The sequence below is a fragment of the Xiphias gladius genome, chromosome 22 (genome assembly GCF_016859285.1).
Source record: "Xiphias gladius isolate SHS-SW01 ecotype Sanya breed wild chromosome 22, ASM1685928v1, whole genome shotgun sequence".
NCBI lineage: Eukaryota > Metazoa > Chordata > Actinopteri > Istiophoriformes > Xiphiidae > Xiphias > Xiphias gladius.
The window spans coordinates 15,570,918-15,586,219 of NC_053421.1; the positions used below are offsets into that span (position 1 = coordinate 15,570,918).

General features: G+C 40.6%; 3 protein-coding genes across 5 annotated transcripts; all 3 read right to left on the minus strand.

Moving 5' to 3' along the window:
• Window positions 1-821: 821 nt before the first annotated feature.
• Window positions 822-3,063, minus strand: LOC120784754 (speriolin-like protein). Its single transcript, XM_040118810.1, has 4 exons — window positions 2,952-3,063; window positions 2,544-2,725; window positions 1,463-1,776; window positions 822-1,206 (listed from the first exon to the last, which is right to left on the minus strand). The coding sequence occupies exons 2-4, from the start codon at window positions 2,701-2,703 to the stop codon at window positions 874-876; spliced, it is 807 nt and encodes a 268-aa protein (XP_039974744.1). The 5' UTR covers window positions 2,704-2,725; window positions 2,952-3,063; the 3' UTR covers window positions 822-873.
• On the minus strand, window positions 2,858-7,540 carry grinab (glutamate receptor, ionotropic, N-methyl D-aspartate-associated protein 1b (glutamate binding)). Of its 2 annotated transcripts, none has more exons than XM_040118808.1 (7): window positions 7,373-7,540; window positions 6,231-6,566; window positions 6,027-6,130; window positions 5,375-5,575; window positions 4,889-5,017; window positions 4,652-4,795; window positions 2,858-3,569 (listed from the first exon to the last, which is right to left on the minus strand). In XM_040118808.1, the coding sequence occupies exons 2-7, from the start codon at window positions 6,508-6,510 to the stop codon at window positions 3,417-3,419; spliced, it is 1,011 nt and encodes a 336-aa protein (XP_039974742.1). In that variant the 5' UTR covers window positions 6,511-6,566; window positions 7,373-7,540; the 3' UTR covers window positions 2,858-3,416. The 2 variants fall into 2 exon arrangements, with proteins under 2 accessions (XP_039974742.1, XP_039974743.1); XM_040118809.1 differs by lacking the exon at window positions 7,373-7,540 and adding an exon at window positions 6,862-6,879.
• A 1,529-nt stretch (window positions 7,541-9,069) lies between these two features.
• Window positions 9,070-14,643, minus strand: rbm24b (RNA binding motif protein 24b). Of its 2 annotated transcripts, none has more exons than XM_040116932.1 (4): window positions 14,296-14,643; window positions 13,795-13,918; window positions 13,613-13,667; window positions 9,070-10,701 (listed from the first exon to the last, which is right to left on the minus strand). In XM_040116932.1, the coding sequence occupies exons 1-4, from the start codon at window positions 14,482-14,484 to the stop codon at window positions 10,341-10,343; spliced, it is 729 nt and encodes a 242-aa protein (XP_039972866.1). In that variant the 5' UTR covers window positions 14,485-14,643; the 3' UTR covers window positions 9,070-10,340. The 2 variants fall into 2 exon arrangements, with proteins under 2 accessions (XP_039972866.1, XP_039972867.1); XM_040116933.1 differs by lacking the exon at window positions 14,296-14,643 and adding an exon at window positions 14,071-14,250.
• Window positions 14,644-15,302: the final 659 nt, after the last annotated feature.

Sequence of the window (15,302 nt, forward strand, 5' to 3'; positions counted from 1 at the left end):
CTTCATGTCTTTCCAATAAGCTGTGACTTAGGTTACGTATTAACCTAGAGGTATATTGTGATGGCAAGAAATGCCCTGTGTGTTTAGAATAAAGGATCAGGTACATTGCGGAGCAAGCTATAGTTCAGCATGTACAGCCTAAACTAATATTCTCAAACAATCAAGCTGCAGATTTAATTAAGACAAAATAATGACAATTTCACCTGTTGGAATGGTTAAATATTGTAGTGAGAGAACAGGAAGGGTTGTAACAAACTCCTGATGTGACTTCTAGTTCCCCAATTGATATTATTACAACCCTAGACTCATCGTTTGTCAAGCAAACAGCGTTTTTCTCAACTGAAAGTCCATAATAGCCTGGTTCCAGACCTCTCATTTGCCACCCACATCTCTTGTTCAGCATGAACTGAAGCAAAATGATTCTGTATCTCATGATCCACAATGTGGGGCATACCGTACATACTTTATTCTTAGCAGATATCAGTGTGGTTAACTGATTATTTTTTTTCAGAGATTAAGGAATGATACTGCCCCTGAATATTGTTGAATTTTGGTTGAAATAAATCACTGTTAGATGTCTTTTAACAAGTTGTACATTTGCTGTGTGTGAAATTGTTTGAGAAATGCTGAATGCATTATGTCTTTATGGCTTCAGTAAAGTTGGCTGTTTAGTTTCACTATGCATACTTATAAAATGTTCATGAATAAGCAAATACTTAACTGAATTTATTTGTGGTTTTATCTTTTGTAAAATGGCAATGCAAAAAGTCATATTCCCCCAAAATATCTCGTCATATCATTTATCAACGTTTATTTCCAATTTGTGGATGGTGTAAGCTTGTAAATTTGGTATGTCTTTGAATACAGTCATTTCTACCAGAGAAGAAGAGGCTTTCTATCCTTCTCGGCCATGTTGCAGAGGCAGGTGAGCACAAGCAGCAGGTCCTTCTGAAGTTTTCCGGGTGCTGTGGTCACTATCAGCCTCCTCAGGAGGACTGGATTATTGTAGTCCATCGCCTGAGGGCTGTATTCACCAGGCCTCTCCTTCAGGATCCCGTAAGCATTGACAATAAATTCCGTGAAAGGAGGGTGAAGTGTGGTTTCATACCCAAGCTGGGTCAACCTCTCCATGAGGTCAGCATACCTCTGTGTGAGATGAAGCCGATAGCCTTCATCCACCATCCCTGTCAGTGGATGTGTGCTAACCTACAAGAGAGGAAGAAAGGCTTGAGAGTTCCCTCTGAGTCATGTAAGTGGAATGTTATGGTTAGTACTGTTTTTCTAGATGAACTTATAATTGGACGAGTTACGGATGAAGTTTTCTTTCATTTTTGATCTCTTACATTTGAACTGTAATGTCAAATAAGACGATTTTTTTCCCCCCTCCACTGTTCCCAACCAGGGTTTTCATAAAAATGAAAGTCTTTCTTTGAATACCTCAATTATCAGAGAGATTTATTACCTCTACAATCTTGCCTGGTATATTGAGCAGTGTGAAACCATAAAGCCTCTTATGGCCCTGGAAGACATAAGACAGAATCCTCCTATCCAGTTGGTAAGCAATCTCTCCCAGCAGCCTGTCTGGACTGGCAAGAGACTTTGCTTTCTCACTTGTGTCTGTGTGCACCGAGCTTTGTATGAAAGAATTGAAGTCAGTGGGGGATGAGGTTCGCGGCTCCTGTTTGGATTTGGTTTGTTTCAAGTCTTTTCCGAAGTGTCCCTCATCAATGGTGGTTTGCCACAGACTGGATGGTTTTCTTCCTGATGGTGAGCAAGCTGATAACAAGAAAGCCAGAAATTATTCTTGTCATTCATACTGCTTATCTAGTAGGACAAGCAGAGTGGATACTTTAAAGACACCCCTGTTTTAAAATACAGTAACACAATACCTATTGTAACAGCTAAGTACATTAATTTTACAGACCCTAAATGTACTCACAAAATAAAGAGATCCTATTGATGATTTAAAAAACATTACAGCCAGAGGGGTTAACTATTCCAATGCTCACACTGAAGGCATTATATTCATAGAAATGTACAAATAAGTCAAAAACTTTAAAATTATGTCATTATACACTAAAATCAGGTAAAGTGATGTTTTTTTTTTGTTTGTTTTTTTAAAATCTGTGTATACTATTTAGACAATTTCTTTTGAATTGTGTTGCTAGGAAACAATTTGGGTATTTTTTGCCCTGTCAACTGCTATTATGAAAAGTTGCGATCAAATATCAAGCTGGATCCATTAAGAATGTTTATGTTTGGGACTGTGAAATCGCCCATACTTGAACATGCTTAGTATTATTCTATGTCACAGAACAAGGAAATCACATGACCAAAGAAGTACAAAATGCAAATATTAATTTTAAAAACAAAGGCAACCAGAAACCCAACAGTGACCTCAGCTTGTTAAGCTCACAATTATGTTTTTACACCTGATTCTAGCTCCTGTTTTAAATTCATTACATCCTAAATCTATGCAACTGCACTGACAACTCTGAACTGCACCTTAGCTGCCATCTAGTGGCAAAGAAAAAACACAATACCTGTTACATCGTCTAGATTATCATTGTTGAAGCTCTGCATCCTGGCTCTCAGGTCTCTATTTTCCTTGACTACATTTAGCATCAACTTCAGATGATCATTTTCTTGCCCGAGTTGCTCGTTTTTCGACAGCAAGGCAGCAATGGTTTGCTCCAGGTCCATTCTGGGGCTCCCAGTTTCACAGCTGAGCCACAAACACACAAAACTTCCTGGTTGCTGACAGAATCATATATCAAATCACAACAGAAGAGAATTCTCTGGCAGGATGTGATTCTGTTGAGATTCTTTCACTCCATAAAAAAGACAGAGACCAGGCTTTGAAAAGAAACTTTATATTTAACTATTAAAAGTTATCTTTTACCGTGGAAATAGTAGTTTGACAAAACAATCCCGACTCAAGGTCCACTTACTAGCTTTTGTGTTTTTAACCATATTACAAGGTCTTCATCCACTGAAGAAGCCAACCCGGAAGAGATGTCCTAAAGATGCAATGGATGAAATCTTAACTGCTACTGTGCTTGCTTGTAGAAAGATTCATCTCCATGAAAACTGAGGAAGCTCCTCCTGTTGATGAAGACTGTGTGATACAGGTGAAAGCTCGGGAAAAAGCAAGTAAGTGGACTTTTCGTATGGCCTAAGAAATAATTCTCTAAACCAAGACGAAGTTTTGTGCCATAGGACATATACCGCTTAACTACAACATACACATCTATATCATAAAAAATAACATTTCCACAGGGTGAAGCAAATAAATCTTAAACTATGTGATCGCTGCACACTACAATACAAAATAAAAATCAAGATTATGGGAATTCACTTTTATACATGAACTCAAAACAATGTCTTTCTAAATTTTTATCAGTAGTTCCTCCTGGTCAGCCCCCCCTTGCTCTTCCAAGGATAGCAAGAATATAGAGGAAAACGTTGATGATATCTGTGTACAGGGTAAGAGCAGCAAAGACGTATTCTTCTGGACTCAGGGCCAGTTCCTTGTTGCCAAGCAGCAGCTGCGTGTCAACCGCCAAGAACTGTAACACAGAAGAAATTCGCAATGGGTCAAACATTTTGACACGTTGTCCCTAAGAAAAGATATATAAAACCAGTCAATATCTGACTTTTAATCATGTTGTATGGTCTCAGCTTAAAGGGGTGGTTCAACCAAATTACAAAGAACAGTTTGGTTAGTAGTTTGGTTTTATTTGTTCTGGTTTCGAAATATTGACTTCTGATATTTCTGACTACTCCACAATTCAGTGGAGGAGAGCGGATTTCAATTTGTGGTAATTAAAGTTTACACTTGAAACATTCAACACCAATAAAGTGTCTTTCCAGAAACACTATCCTGTTACTCAGTATAATACAGATCTCACAGTCAACAGTTTTCTTAGTAATTTAGAAAGTAGCTGAAATTAAAACTGCTGACGGCATGTTCTGTGGATTTTCCGCATTAATGGGACACTGCTTCGAAATCCAAATTTCGGCTGAATGTTTTAAATGGAATTTTCAATGCTGTGGAGCTGTGCTGTGGTCAAATTTCTAAAATATCTAAAAGGTGCGATTTTGATGACATTCGTTGTAAATATTGTTTTCCAGAGGATGATTTAGGTATGTGTGTGAAAACACTAATTGAAGAGCATATTTAGAGTTTTACTTTAAAAAATGTTATAGAAGCAAATCTAATTTTTTGTCTTTGGAATTTTTACTTTCTAGCATCTCACGTCGTCCCATGAAATTTTAACTAAGGTTTGAACAATGCTAGCCTCTTCCTTTTTTTCTGTGGCTGTATGCCCTGATTTTTTTGTTTCATTAGGGGGTATTCACAGGGGTCTGAAACTTTGATCTATATTAGGTTACAAAACTGTGCCGAGAGGTATCATCCGAGATTTTTAGTCAAAAAATCCAACCACTGATGCAGCAGTTATGACCTTTTCAATCATAATCATCCCTTCAAGATCTGTCAAGTAACACCAGAGTGTGATTGGAAATTTTTAACCCCCACCTATTTCAATTCATGATTGTCAGAATTACACTTAACATGGACAATACTCACTGCTGTCATCATCACCATATACACTAACCCGGGGAGAAAAGGGTTTGTCTAAGGACTTACACAGGTAAAGAGCAATGCTCCCAGACCAGCATACACAATGTGCAGAATTCTGTCACGGATGATGATGCAGAGGATGCCGAAGAAGATCAGGACAATTAAACAGACGAAAAGCACGCCGTGACAGGAAGTGAAGTCGTACTTGGTCTGTTGGAGGAAGGCAAGAGTGACATTGAGGTTACTTGCATGCCAGAGTTTGATCAATGTACGTACAAGAGGCAGCCACTAACAGATACAGACCTGCAGTGAGAAGAGGACCACTGTAAAGCACACAACTGCTGTGATGCCCAATGCCATGATCACAGAGTCAGTTTCATGGAAGCTGGCGATCATTCCCACCATGTAGGACATACTGAGAGTCAGGATGGACTGAATACAAGAAATGCACTAAAATCAGCACTGCTGCACATGTTTGAGTGGAGTACAATTTCAAGGCAAGAAGAAGAAAAGGCTAATCATATTTCAAATTACACCAGTGACTTGTGAGGCTCTATCGGACAGGTGTTCAGCAAGGAGGCAGTCTCATCTCTCACTTTACCACATCAAAATAAATTGTTACTTATTAAATTCAATTTTTAAAATAAAAGATTATAGAAAAATGAAAACTTTGGGGTATTTTATCCCAAGACAACAATAGTCCAGGTCAGTTAGCATGGTATTTCCTGAGCTATAACTCCTCCCCTCTCTGTTCGCCAGTTTGAAAAAACAAAATCTGAGCAGGTTTACCAGTGCAACCAGGTTCCAAGGATGTCTTCGGCGAAGGTTTCCACAGCAGCTGATCACACAAACTGACACAAAAAACACAGCATAGGACACCAAGTAGGTCCAGGTGTTCACCAGGAGAAATGCCTTGACTTCTTTCACGAAGGTGAAAACAGCCACAAAGGCAAATGTCACCATCAGTTGAGAAGTTAACACCAAGAATACCTGGATTGAAGAGTGGATTATTAGGCAGCAGACATAAATAATATTTCTAACAGAGACTGTCTATTTTTTTAAGGTGTATCATAAGTTGCATCAATGTATATGATTAACTCCACCAAGAAGGTTAGGTTTTTAGGTTGCTTTTGTTTTTCTGTTTGTTCATCAGCAAGATATTTCAAAAAAATAATTTCAATGAAATCTGGAAGAATGATTGTGATGCAATTTTCTGGGATTTTTTTTTAAAAACATTAAAAGATAGCGGATCTCATGATTGTTTAGCACTACATGTATTTTTGATGTAAATCCTAGATGCAGGTCAAGATAATAAATTTGGAGGATTTTGAAGCCTTGGCAAAAAATAATGTGGTCCCTATGTCGGAGGAGGCATATAAATAAAATCCTCTGTCACTCTATATATACTTGTACCTTTTCTTCAACCACTCTGTCTCCTTACCTTTCGAATAAAGGCTCTTCTTATGCTCTTGTTATCTAATCCAAAATCAAAGTCTTGATTGTCATGGAAGGGTGGCGGATCCTCCTGGTTAGGGTAAACATCATCTGAAATGGCAGCAACCATAAACATCAAATTGATGTCATTATGAATCTAATTCCACATTTTTTTTTTTTTTTTAAATGCCACAATGTTAGAAATACTAACTATCAAAGTTGCCATTAAAGCCCTGGCCTGGTGGAGAATATGGTAAAGAAGACGGACTGACGCCATGGGGGTTCGTGGCCACCCCAAAAGCTCCAGGCACACCCGGTCCAAAAGCAGTCGGTGGAGGGAAAGGGAGACCACCAGCAGCAGGGCCTCCAAGCAGTTTTGGGTCTGGCGTGCTCATGTCAAATGTGGTCGGTAATGCAGGCTGCCCAGGGGGAAAGGGTGGAAAGGGATCCCCCTGAGAAGTGGGACTGTATTTAGTCTTCTCAGTGGTCATCTCTGGCTTGGACCGGGAGCGGAGGCTGACTGAAACGCTGGATTATTGGGATAGCTCTGCAAAATATAAAATAAGAAAGGAGAAATCATAGGGAAGGTGGTCAGGTGGAAATAAACTGCACTGATTAGATGAAGACGGCTGTCAGAAGCCCAGAGTGCGTCACCCTGTAACATCAAAGAAGTCACATGACGATGCTGCCTTCCGGTAGTTGTCAAAATCGATAAGCATGGACAAATTTACAATGTGTTGTACCTGTTATCCGTTTTTTTTATACCATTAAAATACCGCCACCAAGTTGAGGCTTAAACGAAGGTTTAAGCTTCGGATTTGATACCAATCAACGCCATTTACATTTCGGTTGGCTTTAGCTTCATAGAGATTCCGGGGGAAGTGAAGTCTCTTTCCCCATACCTGTACCTGAGCCTGAGCCTGAGCCTTATCCCTAAACCCCATCAGTCGTCTTTTCAGATGCTTAACCTGACCCCATCATGACCCTATTCCCAACCGGGTACGACTGCCTACTCCCGAGGAATCTACCGATTAGCTGCCTTCAGATTTCCCCGAGGTTCCCCGGGACTCGCAAGATTTAGATGCTAAATTTAGGCCACGAATTCCACTTTCGGCCAAGAAACGGCAAAAATGTAGCCTTCATAATCTACATTCAACGGGCTACGTGTGTTAAATGAACACAGATAACAACTAACAAGTTGGTAAAGAACGAGTTACGAGGCTTTCTGAAAAATCGTAACGTTACGCTACACGCAGCCCATGCTGTTTCACCAAACAATAACGTTAGCCAACTGAAAATGCAACAAAAGATCAACAACGTGAGGACAGTTAAAAGTCTTTAATGAGTACTCACATCGCTCACAATCAAAGTTTTAATCCTCGCTGTGTTCCTATACAATTATGTGTTTTTTTTCCGCAGGTTCTTCCCCAATTTGATATTTTTTTTGTTCTCGCCGACTGCCAGTAAACGGCCACCCCTCCGCGCTGCGGAATGCAATGCAGCGTTCATGTCCCTATGGGATGGATGGTAGACTGAGAAACGACTTGAGGGCATTCAGTTCATCTGACAATCACTTAACGTTTGTGTGATTACAGATTTGGTCGTGTGAGATAAAAAAAAAAAAAAATTGTGTACATTAACAACATAACACTATAGTCACGAAATTTGGGATTAATTACATTGAACGACGCACTTTGACTGATGAAGGCATCCGTGTTTGCTTGATTTTCAGGCACTTATATGTTATTAAGCGCCAATATGGACATAGTTGCGATTTCACCCAGTCCAACATCTGGGATGTTGACGTGAACGCATTTTTTGGGGGGATTCGGAAAACTGGTAATTACGACAACACCGACATGACATGAACGCGGCATGACTTGCATGCGCGACTAAAGTCAAAAGTAAAAGGCCAAAACATCAAGTACATCCAGAAGAGGCCACATTCGCCAACATAAACAATGGGGCCGGGAAGGCAGTTGAAGTGCTTGGCAAGAAGGAGTGACCCTCATGAGCCAGCAGATGTCAGGAGTCCACGGCTTTGGTAAGAAAAAACTGAGAGGGCACCTAGGGAGAGACAGAAAACAGCAGATGTTTAATTGAACCAAACCGTCCAATCTGCTCCTCTGTTGTGCCCAAGGTCAAATCACAAGTTTCTTCCCAACTGTATAGAAAAATAAGCGGTGAGGACTGCAACAGGGTTGAAAAGGGGTGAACAAAACAGGCAATGGATTGTAGGGTCTCCTACCAACCAGAGATCCATGACCTCGGTGTGCATTTCGGCTTTAAGGGCCTTCTCAGCCACACTAGAGCCAAGATGTTGGCGTATCAAATGTAATTTTAGCGTTCAAAATCTAAATGTATGGGGATTCAATATTTTAGGGTGATTAGAAGTTTTTAATTTATTCAAATTAGTCAACATGAGGGAACCCGGGAAACAACTTCTTTCACGAATGGTGGTGTAACGTGCAAAGAGGAACATCACCTACTTACTATTTTTGGAGCCCCAGCTGGCCGGATTCATGTTACGCAAACATCTATGTTGATTTATAACGTAACAGTCATGCACCAAACCCCCAAGCAGTATTTCAAGTTTAGATCAATTTGAAAAAAATTTGTAATTCATTATTAGTTAGTCACTCAGACATTCTGAGATGCAGGACTCATATCCTTGGCAGCTGAGTTTCTATCTTTATTTTTTAAAAGTGTCATAAAAACATGAGACCCTTTTTTTGCTGAAAGTGGTTAATAAAAATAAGATTATATGACTTTCATATAATAGCCATGGTTCACACTGTAGTGGGACTAATAAAACAACAACTAATTTGCTGCCCCACTGGATAAAAGACAGCACATAACAGAACACTAGAGGCAGTTTACTCTTCATGGCAGTTGTTTGGATGTATACATGCATTATTTTACTATTTGGTACTGATCTGTATTCTTTAGCCGCAACTGTGACCATCATGTAACATGATTTCATCAAACAAATGAAAGGCTGTGAGCAAAACCATCTTTACATAGACCACAGAAAAAAAAATTTTAAAAAGTTGAAAGTAAATTTCCTTTTATTTCACAAATTAAATGTTTGCATTATTTTGAGTCAAGCATTGCACAGGGCAAGGTGAAATGGTTGATGCCCTTGCATTAGAAAAACATTTCATGCCAAAAGACATCAAATGTAAAAAATTTAAAAAGTTAACAGTTGTCACGCTGTCCTTTATCAAGCTTGTCAAGTATAAAAAGTGACATTAAAGAGATAAGGATATACTTTAGAAAACATTAAATCTACAGAACACGGAAAAAGTGAAGTTATTGCTACCTTTCCACTCATAATTTGTTCTTTATACATAGTATAGCGCTTCGTTAAGCCCAGTTTAAACATTCTTATACAACATATGCTCTTGATCACGAGAAACGCAGCAGCACATGTGGACATGTTCTACAGTAGGCTTCATACTAATACATGAACCCAAATAAAGGGTTTTTTACTGTACGGCTCCATAATAAATACATAAATAGCATAATTTAAAAGGCACATTATGAAACATTTTTTTCAAAATGAAAGATTCACATTCAACAATGTTTCTTCCCTTCTGCTGAGTTTACTTGAGGTGCAAATTAAAGGGAAGAAAAGTGAGTGCTTTTACCAGCTTCAGCTGTCACTTTAGCATTCTGTCTTATTTACTATCAAGAAAATACATTTTAAAAAGGAACTAATTGAGGATGTCTAATCTATCGCACTCCAAACAGTTATTAAAAAACAGAGAACAGTCCTAACAAAACTTCTCTATCAACATCTGCATAGCTTTACCAAACGAAATACTGGTCCAAAACTATGAAATACTGAAAACTGCATGATGATGTAACATACTGTTCTCATATGTATGCAAGTGTTTTGGTTTGTTTTCAAAGTAGTGGGGAAGAAACCTGAATATAAGACATAAATGCAATTGGGAGTTTTATACAAATTCCACTGAAATATATATACACAAAATTCAGCAATGTTTGATGTGAGGTCCAGTGAGTGTACTTCAATTAACATTAAATATTTTACTACTGAATAAATAATAAATATTCATATATATTCAATAGTAACAGAATACCGATCTCACTTTAATAAAATATGCAGTAATTGCTCATTTGTCTCCACGTTTTTGGTGATTTTCTTCAGGCTCTTTGGTAGAAAGACTGCTAAGATAAAACCTGGGAGTGAGAACCATCATTCAGCTTCCTACTGTCTTCCCCTTCCTAACTTTGCCCTCTTCATGGGAGGAGGTGACATCCCCTGCTTTCCACCTTTAAGGTAGTTTTCGTGCTTTTACTGCATGCGATCCGTCTGGAGCTGCTGAGGTTGGTACTGGCTGAAGGCTGCAGCAGCAGCGGCAGCTCCTGGGGTGGCAGCAGTGGCGAGCGGCTGCTGGACAGCGTATCCATACCCTGCTGTAGTCATGTAGCTTGTTGGTGCTGGTGAGGCCGCGTACGGGTACTGCTCATAGGCAGCGGCAGCGGCGGCAGCAGTGGCGGCAGCCGCAGAGTACTGAGCGTACGTTGCTCCGGTATAGTCAAGGTATGGGGAGGTGGCAGCAGCAGCTGTTGCCGTAGCAGCAGAAGGCTGTACATGAGGGATCACCACGCTGGGTTGGACAAAAGCCTGAGGGTAGACGTAGTGGGCAGGGATCCTGTAGGACACAAAGACACACAGGGTCAAAGCAGAGCCACCGACAGTCATCTGTCCAACGCTGAAACTTAATTCTGGAAAACTGAAAAGCAGGCGCCACAAATACGTCAATCCAGTCCTCAGAACACAGCAAATCCATTCATTAACAACTGAAAAACCCTACCTAGAAATGAAAAGTTAAGGAAGCAGCAAAACCACAAAGAAACACAAGCGCAGCTTTTAATTTCAAAAAGCACCTGAATCTGAAACACAGTAAGGCATTAAAAGAAGACACAGCCCAGCTCTGCACCCAGTGTTTCACTGAAAACTGTATTTGACAAAATGCGAGCTTATCGCACAACACCACGTCATATCACGATAAGGAGTGGACATTATTCTGTCCAAATACTGCCACACCAACGTCACACATACAGGCATGCCCACACGTGTTAATAGGTCCTTCAACACAAACAAATAGGGCAAAAAAATTGATTTTCTGTGTCTTTAAAATGGCGCAGCTAATAAATGCAATAAATTGCAATGCGGTCGATGCAGCTGCTGAGTTAACCGTACAGTATCTTAACAAGTGGGTGCTCGGTTGTGCAGAGGCCTTGCTGTGTATGTTTGTTTGAAAAAGAAATCCATTTAACTATCTTAAAGAAAAAAATTGGTGTGAGTCGAAGATTTCCATTGAAAGAGCAATATTCTGTATATAGACCAGGGTATAAATGGATAAATACAAGTCTGGGTATCTGGGTAAATTCGGTCCCACTTTAAACTTGTGTTAAGTGAGCCTCGGTAAATATATTGAGAAACAGGTGTGAAACTGTTATATCTGTCCATAGACAAGAAACCCCCCACCCCCACCTTTACAGACATACACCCCCACACAAACATACACGCGCCAGCTTGACTGACAAGGGAGGCTGGAAGCATGCTATTTTTGCTCCCCTTGTCATCTCCAAAGGACAAGCTGATCTTCTCCTTCAGTAACACATGGCAGGGAACTCGTCAACAGTAATGGCTGCCTACACCGCTCTACTATCTGAGTGACTTTCCTGAATTTATTTCTTTATCATCAGACTGGAGGTGTCCTGGCTGATCAAGAAGTGCTGCTCTTGTTACAAAGTGGGATGCATGATCCCCTGCTGTAAATAAGAGCTCACCATTTTGTACTGCAGCTGCACAATGATCACAGAGAAAAAGTTTCGTCTGTATATAAGTCTAATCACATACATAATTTTCAATTTGACAAGAAAGGAACCAAAATGTTGTAATCCTTTCTTTGTGATTTGATCTTGTTTTAATATCAACACTTCAAGTGCTAAAAGGGCAGAGCTGACTTAAACCATGTCTATTGAAAGGAGAAGGGATGAACATTTTGTGGTGCTGCAAGTCGAGAGCTAAATAAAGGTGCTTTGTAAATCACCAGGACACATGGGTAATCCCCCAGCACATAACCAAAAGGCTTCATGGGCACATGGCTCGGCCCACCTGTTGTCCACAGCCGAGCGGCCCTGTCTGTGCCATACATTATTAACAGCACTGCTGAGTGACTCCCATTTTCCATCTGAATTTGAGAGGCCGTGGAGATCACTGTAGCCAACAGCTGCTGCTGCTAAGATCTCTGTCTCCAACCTACAGTGCAGTGAACATTTGACTATATATAAAAAAAAGACTAGACTTTTTTGGTTTATTGCAAAGCTATATAATGAATCCATAATCACATATATAGTTAGGTAACATCTAAAAGTGGTTTTATACACAGTGTGATCCCGCTTTAATTTGGAGCCTTGACATTTTACCATCATACCAATATGGGGGAAATTTAACATTCTTCTTTGCTTTTCTGTGGTGAAAATACTATTTGTCTGTGTGTTCAGTCCCCCTGCGTATTTTAAATATATTGTTTAACGAAAGCCGCTGGAGTGATGAGAAAAATGCAAAACAGAGGATAATTTGTTTTATCTGAAAAAATATGCTCAGTATCCTTTACCTGTAGATGTAAGCTTAAAGTGAACGCAATGGGTTAATTAAAAAAAAAAAAAAAGAAAAAAAAAACAAGGAAAAAAAAAAACACAGCATCATGGGTAAGGAGACAGAAAAAAGAACTCCCACATGCAAGCCAGTGTTTGTTTTGTTGCAGGGGATCAATTTTGAAATTAACACACTGTGAGTGCTCTTCAGCCCCCTTTGGACAACAAAACACGATCAACTTAATGTTAACTAAAAACTGGGGGGGGGGGGGACACAGGCTAAAGCACAAATCAATCATTAAAAAAGGGAAATGAATCAACACCCCACTGCATAGTTAAGACTCCCTATCAAAACTCACAAAGTCTTCACAAAAACCTCCTGCACCCCCCCCCCCACCTCCCCCACTGCAAGTAGAAATAAGCACACAGTTAAGCTGAACACCACATCATACTGAAAACAAGGCACACACCAATCTATGTACTATGGAAAACTGAAAAAACAAAAACATTGAAAAAAAAACAAAAAAAACAACAGAAGACTTCCATGCATCTAGTCACCATTTCAGTTCGTTTGTGTATGTCAGAGTATACAGGTAACACTTTAGTGCTCTGCCCAATGCAGACTCAGCTATTCCTCAAATCATGTCCCTTCATCAGCTATTTTAACCGTTACCGACCCTGTCAGATCAGAGAGAGATAGACAACATGAAGTCAAGTCCTGTAGTGGCTGGGGACAAATGTTCACTTCCTTCACAGTCAACGCCAAGCAGAGGAGCACACATCAACACTCACATGTCCTCATTCAGGGATATTTAGGTGGAGGCAATGATCAATACATGTTTACAACAATATAAACTCATTATATGAGATCACAAAAGACGATAGCAACAGATTTTTGTTTTCAATTTCATACAGAAGATTTTGTGAAAGAAATGGAAGAACTGCTGTGTAACATACCCGTAAGGTCTTTGGATGAATGCCGGATGGATCTGGGGCACACCAAATGCAAACCCTGGAATGAAAACAAGTTATTATTAAACTTTTGTTTAAACTCTTGATGTTTCTTTTTGATGCAGTGGGGACGGTTTTCAAGCGTAAGACCGCGTGTCATTTCAAGTACAGCCGGAGAGGTCCCTCACCTGGCTGTATGACCCTCGGCTTGGCCCCCAGGTAGGCCAGGTTCACATTGGCTTTCCTTCCATCTATAATGGGGTTGGGGTCCTTACAGGCTCGGTCAGCGGAGGCCCGGTCTGCCATGGTCACCTACAAGAAACAGCACAGTTTTTCCATTCACCACATTCGTCACAGTGATCGGGTGCCCCCCCCCCCCAGAAAGGATGGATCTTTTGTTTTTGGTTGTATTTGACTGGAGGATAATAAGGAAAACGTGTCTGATCACATGTCTTATCCCGTACCGCAGCTTCCCAGTCTTGCCTGTGCCATGCTGCCACGGTTAAACAGCTACAAATGACCTATTTCTAACCCGGCAGTCGCACTGAACAGCAAACAGTACAATCGACTCCTCGTTCAGCCTCCGCGGGTCGCCGATAGTTGTTCAATTGACCCTAGCCCCGGCTGTGCACGTGCGCTAGGCAACGCTTAATCGTTCAACTCAGTGATATCAACAGGTTGTCACTTACGAAACCATAACCTCTGGATTTGCCCGTCTGCCGGTCAGTGATGACCACAGCCTCCTCGATGTCCCCAAACACTTCGAAATATTTCCTGAGGCTTGAGTCCGTGGTGTGATAAGGAAGACCTCCCACAAAGATCTTGGTGAAAGTGGTGTCTTTCTGTGCCGAGTGCATCATTTGTGTGTGCGTGTGCATATGTGTGTGTGTGATTTCCTGAAGGCTTTAAGGTCAGATGAAGTAGAGAAAAGCGTTCAGACGCGTTGGGCTCAGGGAGAGAGTCTGCGGCGCGGGCAGGCAGGCAGTCCTCCGGTAGTGCGACTGTGGCTCTGGGGGAGGAGGCGGGGGCGGAGGAGGAGGGTCGAGGACACCTGTTGGTTTGTCGCATGAGGTTTCCCGGTTATTGGTTCGCGAACTCCACCCAGATCCAGACCACCAGACTGTGTTCAGGCTACCTACTGCCGCGCAGCTGCTTAAAACAGTGGCAGGGACAAGCTAAGAAAAACCTCTTTTCTCATTTTCCTACTAACAGGAGAAAGAGATGTGGCATGTGCAGCCTTTTATGTTTTGTTTTCTTTTTTCCCATCGTTGGGTTTTTCACGTTTTATCCATTTACTGAAACGTTTCTGTACATCGTATTCCCATACACAACAGCTGTCTGAAAGCTGCCATGAATAAAATCCCGGTGGAAAATCCGGAATCCTTATTTATGTCTTTGGCCTGAAGGTGCTTATGTTCAAATATACTCAGTCTAAAAATGGCTGGAGTCAGCCTTTAAATTTATTCATAATTCCTTTGTTTTCTAATTGTACAATCCCAGCTGCCAATTTATTCATCAACACATTTAACACTTCTGGCCAAATCTGTCTAGATGTTGCTATGGATTAGGTTGTGTCCATCCACTGCTGACACACGCATATTCATTTTAGTGATATATCACAAGTTTTGGAAAAATACACCAGTTGATCCCGTGTGGGCACTATAATGAAGTTAACTGAAACGTGACATTGGCAGGA

What these genes read in the sequence shown, in the direction of transcription:
- LOC120784754 (XM_040118810.1), bottom strand. Translation starts at nt 2,703, where the DNA reads ATGGACCTGGAGCAAACCATTGCTGCCTTGCTGTCGAAAAACGAGCAA. An exon ending in TAATCTAGACGATGTAACAG is followed by an intron (nt 1,777 to 2,543) that starts GTATTGTGTTTT and finishes TCTTGTTATCAG; the next exon opens with CTTGCTCACCATCAGGAAGA. An exon ending in TACCAGGCAAGATTGTAGAG is followed by an intron (nt 1,207 to 1,462) that starts GTAATAAATCTC and finishes CCTCTCTTGTAG; the next exon opens with GTTAGCACACATCCACTGAC.
- rbm24b (XM_040116932.1), bottom strand. Translation starts at nt 14,484, where the DNA reads ATGCACACGCACACACAAATGATGCACTCGGCACAGAAAGACACCACT. An exon ending in GCCGAGGGTCATACAGCCAG is followed by an intron (nt 13,668 to 13,794) that starts GTGAGGGACCTC and finishes TTTTCATTCCAG; the next exon opens with GGTTTGCATTTGGTGTGCCC. An exon ending in TTCATCCAAAGACCTTACGG is followed by an intron (nt 10,702 to 13,612) that starts GTATGTTACACA and finishes TGTGTCCTACAG; the next exon opens with GATCCCTGCCCACTACGTCT.
- grinab (XM_040118808.1), bottom strand. Translation starts at nt 6,510, where the DNA reads ATGACCACTGAGAAGACTAAATACAGTCCCACTTCTCAGGGGGATCCC. An exon ending in GAAGAGCCTTTATTCGAAAG is followed by an intron (nt 5,576 to 6,026) that starts GTAAGGAGACAG and finishes TCTTCAATCCAG; the next exon opens with GTATTCTTGGTGTTAACTTC. An exon ending in TGGTCCTCTTCTCACTGCAG is followed by an intron (nt 4,796 to 4,888) that starts GTCTGTATCTGT and finishes TTCCTCCAACAG; the next exon opens with ACCAAGTACGACTTCACTTC.